Below are 10,222 nucleotides of genomic sequence, written 5' to 3' on the forward strand. Positions count from 1 at the left end.
AATAAACGGTTTCAATTTTTTGCCTGTTATACCTAGCCCCAAAAACTACATACTTTATCGAGGTCTTAGTTTGAAACGATGGTTTATTTAAACTGTGGTTAACGGTGTTGGTTACTTATTAAGTCACTATTTCTTACCTACTTGTATGTACTGCTTGTAATGTGTTTGTTGAACCGAATAACAAAAAATATTTAAAAAAAATACACAATGTAAATATTCGCGATTTTAAATCCTGAATAAAATTATTTCCATTATTTAACGATCCATAGCTTGATTTACATGAGAAAACAATACACTGTGACAGTATAGTTTGCTTAGTTAGTTAGGTATACCTTAGAGGTGAACAATCTCTTTTGTATTTATCTTTCTCATTATTATTACTAAAGCTTACTGTAAAGTAAAGGTTACGACGTGCTGTCTCATTCGTTGACCCCAAAGAACGTTCTTGGCTTTTTAATAATAATCAATTTGCATAATTTCGGGCATTGCTCCAACAAAACTTGGATAATACGTTGTACGTTACAATTTCGAAGATTACTCCCCCTAACCAAGGGTAAAAAGTCGATTCTAAGGGCGCTTTCAAGTTACACGCACCAACCACGCCATTACTAATTTTCATACAAAGTAAGCAATTAACTAAATTTAATGTAAATGCATATTTCCAAAACCTGAACGCCATAGTGCCAAAGGTTAAGAAAAAAAATTAAAAATAAACAAACTGTAGGCATTTATCAATTAAGTATATATCTATTAATAAAGTATTTTATGAGGTCACTTAGTGCAAAATTATAATGAACTTATTGAAAACGTTTCTAAATATTATATAATAATATTTTCACGTAATAGACAACATTTCGAATTTATAATAGTACTAATTATATAATAATAAATAAATAATAAATAAATAACGCACACACTCAACATAGCCCCGCACTATGGAAACCCTGTGTCGCGGGTGCCATGGACACACACATAGACAACCACAAATTACACCCAAACTCACGAGAGAAATAATTGTAGGCCATACAACTATTTCTCTCGGCCCGGGAATCGGACCTGGGACCTCTGCGTGGCAGTCCGGCATGGTAACCGTTCGGCCACGGAGGCAGTTATATAATATAAATATTTAAATAAAGATGTTTACTAACACGTATCACAACTTTCCTACGATAAACAACCTTACCTAAGGGCCGGCAGCTACTTTGCCCAACGCGTTAGCATAGCCATACAAACGGGGAATGCTGCCAGCATCTTGGGCACCTTGCCGCGGGGACCCAATTTTATTCATATAATTTAATTCTAGTTTTATTTTCTAGTATTTAAACTTTTATTGTACCTTATTTATACTTAATTATAATTATATAATGTTAGTCAGCTGTGACGTGACCATGAGACCTTATAAAGAGCCCGTAACATTGCTTTGTTTGGAAAAACAAATATACGTGATTTAGACGGGTCTAAATTTTTCGGAAAAAAGGAAGCCTAAAATTCAGCTTTTAAAACGATCACAGCTAATAACATGCGACCAATTAAAGAGTACAACAGAACTACGACGTGTGAAACTCGCTACTAAATATTGTACTTGACCGGTTAACCAAAGTGGCAGCTGAAGCATCGCAATCGGCAAAACGAGGTCTACAACCCCTATAAGCGGTTATTTTATATCTTATTTAGTTTCATTTTTATTGAAACAAAATCAAAGTAATTGACATTTTTCAAAGAAAAAATACTTTAGGTGCCAAAATCTCGCAAGTTACCTAAATACAAATGCGTTAGTTATGACAAGGAGGGCAGTATACCTCTATACCGACTATAGATAGTGTATGAAAATTTTGTAATAGCTAGCGCGGCTGCTGCGCTACAGACGTGCCACTGCAGCGCAAATTTGAAGGTTCTACGCTTCTACGAGCAGTAGAAACATCAATCCTGTCGATATTTTGCCACACATGTCACGGCTTCCTCTTCTTCTTCACCACCATTGTGAAGCCGTCCTCGACACTTTTATTTAGTGCGTTTTGTTGTGCAGTTTGTATAACGATCGCCCTGGTGCGCAGACGCAGGTTCAAGTTCTGTCAGATCGAAGGATTTTTTTTTGCGTTCGATCTTTGTATTAATAATTGTAGAATTAATTAACCAATATAAATGAGTGGTACAAAACATTTCGTGATTCATTAGTAACATTTTTCAGATGTTATGGTAGTAAAATAAATAATAAAAAATAAAATGACATTTATTTATCCGCAAAACACGTAAACTATAATATACGCGGACAATTACAACAAAAAAACAGTAATGTAGACAAAAAGGATGAAGAGCATTACTGATTTTCAATCTTCACCTGTTCATCTATTCGTTTGCTGCATCAGACCAAAGTTAAAGTCGATTATCTCTCTCTCGATATAAATAATCATTTATTCCATAGATACATTTTTGACACTTGAAAACGTCATTTTCTAAGCTACTGCTCGTTCACTGTGCTAACCTCCCTGAGAAGAAAGGAAAATTTTGTGGAATCTAGACTCATGTTGTCTTTCCGTACATTTTTATCTAACACATACCATCAAATTTTAATCGACTTCAAAAAAGGAGGAGGTTTTCAATTCGACTGTATATTTTTTTTGTATGTGTGTTACGCGATAACACCGGTATTTGTGAACCGATTTTCATGATTCTTTTTTTTAGTGGTCCTATTTCATTTTGAAGAAAATCATCCACCTCTAAGGGTGGCTATTCACGCATGAACATTATTTTTTATAAATAGCGCCTAAATTTTAGTTAAGGAGTAATTATTTTAGTGATTGGTTTTGCTATTCTCCAATTCAAGGCGTTTTTCTGTCAATATACTTTGAGTAGTGAGAACCGATTTTTATTATCTCCCGTGTCAAGTACTGTATAGAGGCGAACTAGGGTATATTTCAATAAAATTGGCAAATAGACGTAATTCCATGTACCTACTTTTGAAGTCGGTTTTTTAGTACTCTGTACTGAGATTATGTAGTACGACTTTTCAATTAAAATATTTTTTAATGTAAGTTTTAAAGTTCAGAAATGATAATCTTAATATATAGGTACTTCGGAATCTTATTGTAATGAAGTCGGTTAAAACGTATACAGTTTCTTATAATAAAATAATCGTTTACCTTAGTTAAACGAAATCGTGGTACCATGAGTTTGGACTTTCTAGTACACTCCCGGACACGTATTTCGAGCCACCTCGCATTTTTGTCCTAAAGGGCTAGAATACAAAAATAGTTTTATCATCGAAGAAAAAGTTTTCCCCCGGTTTTTCAAATCCAAATTCCCAACAAGGACTTATGGAAAAAACGTTTGTAGTTGCAAAATTGCATAATAGTTTTTGATCAATCAAACATTGTTTAAGCTTAGGGCACCTAATACTGAAAATGCGTGGTGGCTCGAATTACGTGTCCGGAAGTGTATTAATATTATGAATAATTATATACATGTTTATATATTTTTTTAATTTTTGTTTACTGTATATACTAAACACCGAGTAATTATACACAGGGTGTCTGTGTTGCACTATATGTAAAAGGTGTAAAAATTGAATAATTGTTATTAAATAATTCAAAATTTTATTTATTTAGTGTTGCTAGGTGATTTAACCACGGACCAATTGCTACTCGATTTGTGCACAAACAGGAGTCATTGTTTACACATAGTTTCGAAAGAATCTAGCGTTTTTGCATTTTTTTTACCGAAGGCGCCAGATCATTCCAGCACTTGCTCTCAGCGAATCGGAAGCTGCAGTAATAGTCAACAACCGTCTCTTTTTTAAATTTTTTGTCAATTGATATTCTATTATTTTTTTGTGAAATTACTCCTCAACAAGCACATAGAGAAATTCGTGAGATCCGCTGGTTCGTTCCGTGGCTTGGTTGGCATAGCGCCTGACACGGTTTGCTAGAAGACGTCGATTCGAATCCGGCTGGATCGAAGGATTTTTTCTGAGTGTTCGATCTTTATATTAATAATTATAACCGTCTCTTCGTTTGGATACAGCCAAGAGTTTGGGTACTTCAAGCTTGACACTTGGTACTTTGGGCTGTTCTTATCGCAAACGACATAAGGTTGAATTTAAATATGAAGTGTGAGACATGACGTAACTCGGACCTTGGACCAGGTAATAAAATATTATGAAAATTATAATTATTTAAAAGAACACACGAGCCATACGGGCCGAACTTTACCATCTTGTACTTAATTTCAGTTAGTAACTACAAACAAATAAGTAATCAACACTAAATATAGGCTACTAAGTTGAATAAATATTTACACGAATCAATGACCAAACGCCATTATCATTACAATTATCACTGAGAATACGTTAAACTCATGTTTGTTGACGATAAACTCCATGTACCAATGTTAAAAACATTTAATTTGCTGTAATATGATCTCTATTAAATAGAAGGAATGGAATATGGCAGAGATTTCTTAAAGTTGTTAGATAAGGTAACGGGTGTAAATATAATTCTTTTTTTTCATCATTTGGTATTCCGAACTCGTGAAGTCGACTTGTAATTGCAAAACAAATATGGCAGAAAAAATCGCATTAGTCACCGGTGCAAATAAAGGACTGGGATTCGCAGTTGTTAAAGGATTATGTGAAAAATTCAAAGGAATCGTGTATTTAACGTCAAGAGATGAAAAACGAGGTCTCCAAGCCGTGCAAGTATTGAAAAAAATTGGCCTGAACCCCCAATTTCATGTATTAGATGTGACAAATGAAGACAGTGCAAAAAAATTTGCAGATTTTTTGAAAAATAAACATGGTGGTATCGATGTACTAGTTAATAACGCTGGTGTCATGGATTTGGGTAACGTTTATCCAACATATGAAGGTGCAAAACATAACATCGATGTGAATTATAGAGGTTTAGTGACAGTCGAAAAGTTCTTGTACCCTTTGCTAAGAGATGGCGCCAAAGTCGTTAATGTTTCGAGCGCGTGTGGCCTTCTGTCAAATTTGAAAAACGAAAAATGGCTTCGTATTTTGAAAAATCCAGATCTGACGGAAGAGGAATTGAACGATTTTGTTGAAGAATATTTAGCCAGTGTCAAAAACGGAACGTTTCGAAAAGAGAATTTTGCTGACGAAGGAAAGCACGCTGAACACAGAGTGTCCAAAATCGCTGCTACTGCATTAACTATGGTACAGCAAAGGAATTACGCTAGTAGAAATATATCTATAAACGCTATTCACCCTGGGCATATTAAAACTGATATGGCGAAAGGTGGAGGTGATTTGGAGCCCGAAGAAGCTGCCAAAGGCATTCTATTTCTAATTTTAGAGGCGTCACCTAATCTAAAAGGCACTTTCGTGTGGCATGACGGAAAACTAATAGATTGGTATGACAATGAAAGCAATGACTACTACAAGTATTGTCCATAATAAACTAGTACCAAAACTTATGTAAATTCTACTTTTGTCACGAACAAATGCGATTGCTAAAATAATGAAAATCACTATTAAATAAAATAAATATTTGTTGACACTATCGTATTGCTTATTACGGCGTGCTATGGCACAGCGTGACCATGGTCGAATTTAAATAGCCAGATAAAAAGTCGCTGTTTAGTCGGTTCTAGTCGCAAAAAACTAGATTTAGTCGGTCCGCCGTTCAAAATTAATTAATATAAAAATAAGAAATTAATAGAAAAGTGAATGCCAGTGCTTGTATCACGACCAGCAATCCGAAGTGGGAATATAAACGCTCACTATAAATACTCCCGGTAACGGAAAACAATACTGCTAGCGCTTCTTAGTAGCGGTCTAGTTGAGAGCTTGAAGCGAGGAGACACGCGGGACACGTAAGTTGCCCTTTAAGTCGGTAGCTATGTCCGGACATCGTCACAGGACACTGCTATTTGGCATCTCCGGCACTAACCCGGAGAGCTAATAAATGTTGAGCTAGACATTTCCCGGTTAATTTGGGAACTGGACAGAAGCCGTTCATTCGGCGTCGGGAAGTGAGCGTGTCTTACAGCTCCTCCACCAATGAGGACATTTGGTAGTCGACTCAGAGTCGGCAACTCAACGGTGACAACCGTTAGTCGGTTAGAGCGAGAGCGCGACGGGAAGTGAGCGTGCCTACAACTCCAGTATCTATCTGGGAAATAGGGAGGGTGCTGTACGTGCACCCGGGGCGGCTCACCTAAAGCATTAGCCTAACAGAGAACCGGATGAAGGCCGTTCAAACGGGCTGATCCGTGGTTAGGACCTGACTTTGATGGTCCAGAAGGGGAGAGTTGCATTAGGGACATAGGAGTAAGAATAATATTTGTACTTTGTTTCGGCCCGTATAACCAAGAAGGTTGATAGGGCCATGGGAAGGTTGGTGGGTCCCTGTGCGGGTTCGCTCGCACAGGCCAAAGTGCCCTTCCCGCATAACCAGGAGGTTAATAGGGAGGGGCACTATAAACAAAACTTATATAGAAAGATATGGGACTGCTCATTTGCCTACCTCTGTATCAATACACAATGAGTTTGCAGTAACCGACGCACCTAGCGACCGTTTAAAATTGTTGATAGTTTTCTACTTAGATTACAAAATTGTTTTGTAATCTAATGTTTTTTATGGCAAATTTGACAACGCCCTAGTAGCCATAAGAAGTAACCTCTCATTAGTTTGTGGAAAGTCAATGTTTGTGGAAGTAACATTTTGTATAGTAGAGGTACTCTTAGACTATGGATTTTTTTCCATTCTTTAAGGCGGTACTAAACCTTTTCGTTAACTGTGACATCCAAAAGTTTTGTTACGTATTTTTTTTTATTCAATACGCCTGAAAGAAAATTAAGAGCAATATTGTGTTACTGTTTGCTCAAATAAATTTACAGGCGTTTGGAAACTTTGAAACATATCGCTTTAAGCTCTAATTCACAATTATTGCTGAATAATATATCGCTGTTGTATAACATTGCAGCTGATTAGTGACTTCTGCTGTTTTTCTTTGCATAATTTATATTGTTAATAAACCTTATTTTCACTTCTCATGCTCTTAAAGTACGTATTTATGCTGGGTGTAGGCTGCTAAAATAGGATTTTATGCTCTAGTGCAGTAAATTAAAATCGTCGTTTAATTAAATGTGTCTAATTGTTGTAATTTTACATTCAATTTTAATTAAATAATCGTTTATTGCTAATATTGCTGTTTAATTTCCTCGCAATCGAAGTAAAAAGCAGAGGTATGACTCGTTCATAAAACCCATTTTACCCTCGACATACACGTCTCGGGTAAAATGATGCGTTTTATGCACTTGTTGTACCATAGATTTAGTATTTGTACAATCTACTATAGAAACCATTCCAAGCTGTTTAGTGAGCTTTGTAGTACGTGCAGCGGAACGTAAAATTTGACAGTGATAGAATCAGAGGACGAAAAATTTTACTCGAACTTGACATTGACATTTGTAAGTTCATAAAAGTTCATAACATGTTCGTAATAGTGGTTTGTGGTGAACTTGTTGTGAACTTTAGTTAAAGTATTATATTATGATGTTACATAATTTGCGCAATGTTGATTCGCGGTTCAGCGGTTGGCTCGGTCAGAGTGATTGGAAGATACACGTGTTCTTTTTTCGCAAAAATTTTTGTTGACTATTTTCTTTCTGTTTGAAGTGCAAATTTGTTTATTTTTGTGGATTCCCATATTTGTGTGTGCCGTTTATTGTATTGTGTGTTATCTGCGTGGTGAAGGTAACATTTCCTATTAATATATTAATGGAATATTTTTCGGATTTAAATCGCGAATATTTGTTTTTTCAAACAAACCAACATTTCGGGCCGTTTACAGGTCCCTTTGTCACCGTTGACTGAGGTGTTAAAGTCATCAGCCAGTTATATCTAAGCGCCGGAATACACGCCTGATTTTGTATCTTACGGTTCTGACTATCGGATCGGATTCACTCAATACGCGTCCGATAGGCGTCCGATTCTTTAGTCAGACTTTTATGAAATAAGTTATTTCAAATAACTGCTGTGTTGCCATATTGTGGGGAATTCCGCAAATGCACGGAATTTCAACTCAACAACTTTGGGGATGGGGATTTTGTGAGAATTACGCTATGAGGGCAAAATGCCCTCTTTTTTCATCATGTTTTTGTTAATTGATGATCACTGATAAAAACACTATTTATTTGTTTGTTTATGAACGATATTGATGTTTTTTCAACGTCGCAGATTCGCTTATTACCCTTCCTCACATTTTGGCTGGTCACCGGCATGAAAAAAAGAAAACGGCTGAAGCCGAACAAAGCCGAGCAGTAGGTATTTTAATACCACAACTTGCCACTCGTCAAGCTTAAATGAAATGAAATTATGTTTTATTTCTCAATCACAAAACAGGCTTAAAAGCAGGGGACTTCAGGTTAATACAAATCTAAAAATTGGTCAGACTGTTTTGTGAGAGACTGATGCCCTAGATAGGTATACAAAAACCTGAATTATGGGTCACCAGGCTTCTACTCTGCAGTTGAGCAATGTGGTTGTGGCACTGAAGTTGTGACAAAGGATAAAATTTATAAAAGTTAGTGAAATATTCCTTATTTATAATAAAAGTACTAGTGAACTAAACTTAACACTACTAAGTTTAAAGCTAATTAAACTCACTATATGAAAAGTGTGAGAATGAATGAGTGAATGTTTGTAAGGTGGATGGGAGATGATGCGTTACTGATTAGGTGTATGTTTGTGTATGTTTAGGTGTATGTTACTGATTAGGTGTATGTTTGTGTATGTTTAGGTGTATGTTACTGATTAGGTGTAAGAATTGTATGTTTGGGGTGTATGGCATGTATAGTGTGCGAATGTGTTGAGGCGAGAGAACTACGACTTGGGAACAGTTAAACGAAAGAAGTTTTATTTGAGGATAAGAAGAAGTTCCTCAGTTTCATCATAATTTTGGGACTTGATCCAATCAGAGACAGTTTTTTGCAGAGAGATTTTGAAAGAGCGTAAAACGAACGCTTAGTGTTTAATTTGTTGTACAAGTAAAGAGCGAGGAAACAGAAGAAATGTTGGGAAAAACTGGTATTAACTACATTTATCTTTGGTGATATTAGGATCAGATGCAAGTAGGGAGTTCTTTTTGAGGATGGTCTTACATACAAATAGTTGTCTAATGTGCCTACCACATCCCATAGCTTATAGAGATTAAATATTAAGGTTTAAACTTTATTCAACTTGTTGAATTTATTTCTATTTATAGCATAATGTATATGTATAGATGGACACATTTTGATTTTCTTAATTATTTGACATATTTTTAAGTGTAACAATAATAATATATAATAAATACTGAGAACTTAGAATAATAACGCATAGAATGATAGTTTCATATCAAACGAACTGTCACAAGTGAGGCAAAAAGCAAATTCATGTAGGCTAGTTTTAGTAGTAGGTTAATTTTCGGTTTTAGTGAATATTTATATAAAAATACAAGTTGAAACGCATTACTTCCTTGTGGAATGTGATGTTAGTATCTATTTTATGTTTGTCTGACGTATTTTTACACTCATTTACCGCACATTTCGTCATTTTTAGCTAAAATTCTTGATCTGTTCGCGGTGCAGGTTGACCTTGAGCACTGAAGGCCTGCCCGCTCGTGTAGGCCCATTGGGCGCGCTTCAATTTGCCTCACTTAGCGTGTGCGGACTAGGTTTCTATGCGTTATTATTCTAAGACTGAGAATGAATAAATATTATTACATGTAGGAAATGTGACCTTTGCTCTCCCCAAATTTATAACCTTGATTTTTGGGGATTTTGAATAATTTGCATTGGCAACGCTGCAAATCAGAGGGAAGAATCGGACGTGTATTTCGTCTCCCCGCAAAAGTATAGAGAGCACGCCTTCAAACAATCGGACCTGTAATAAAATCGGACGCTATTTTCAACTCAGACGTCCGATCCGATTATAGAATTATCCGATTATCGGGTCGGACATGTATTGAGTGTTCATACAAATATATGGTATGAACGCCTTCCAATAGTCGGATCAGACTATCGAATCCGACAATCGGATGGAAAAATCGGGCCTATATTCCCACACTAATATTCATGTAAACCACTTTATTTTTTAGTATAATTACAAAAGTTCCGAAATGTTGGTTCGTTTGAATAAACTCCAAAAAATAATATTTTTTTATTTTTTCTCTCACAGCAAATAAATACAAACTTAACCCTTAATTTGATTTCGTCCGG

The 10,222-nt window shown here is 35.8% G+C and overlaps 1 protein-coding gene across 1 annotated transcript; it reads left to right on the plus strand.

Annotated features, from left to right (window-relative positions):
* Window positions 1-4,555: 4,555 nt before the first annotated feature.
* LOC113240618 (carbonyl reductase [NADPH] 1-like) lies at window positions 4,556-6,665 on the plus strand. The gene has a single exon (XM_026477956.1). The coding sequence runs from the start codon at window positions 4,556-4,558 to the stop codon at window positions 5,411-5,413; it is 858 nt and encodes a 285-aa protein (XP_026333741.1). The 3' UTR covers window positions 5,414-6,665.
* The last annotated feature ends 3,557 nt before the right edge of the window (window positions 6,666-10,222 follow it).

Source organism: Hyposmocoma kahamanoa, unplaced genomic scaffold (genome assembly GCF_003589595.1).
Source record: "Hyposmocoma kahamanoa isolate Upper Pololo Valley unplaced genomic scaffold, ASM358959v1 159, whole genome shotgun sequence".
Lineage (NCBI taxonomy): Eukaryota > Metazoa > Arthropoda > Insecta > Lepidoptera > Cosmopterigidae > Hyposmocoma > Hyposmocoma kahamanoa.

Excerpts from the sequence above, each read along its gene's own strand:
- LOC113240618 (XM_026477956.1), top strand. The coding sequence starts at position 4,556 with ATGGCAGAAAAAATCGCATTAGTCACCGGTGCAAATAAAGGACTGGGA.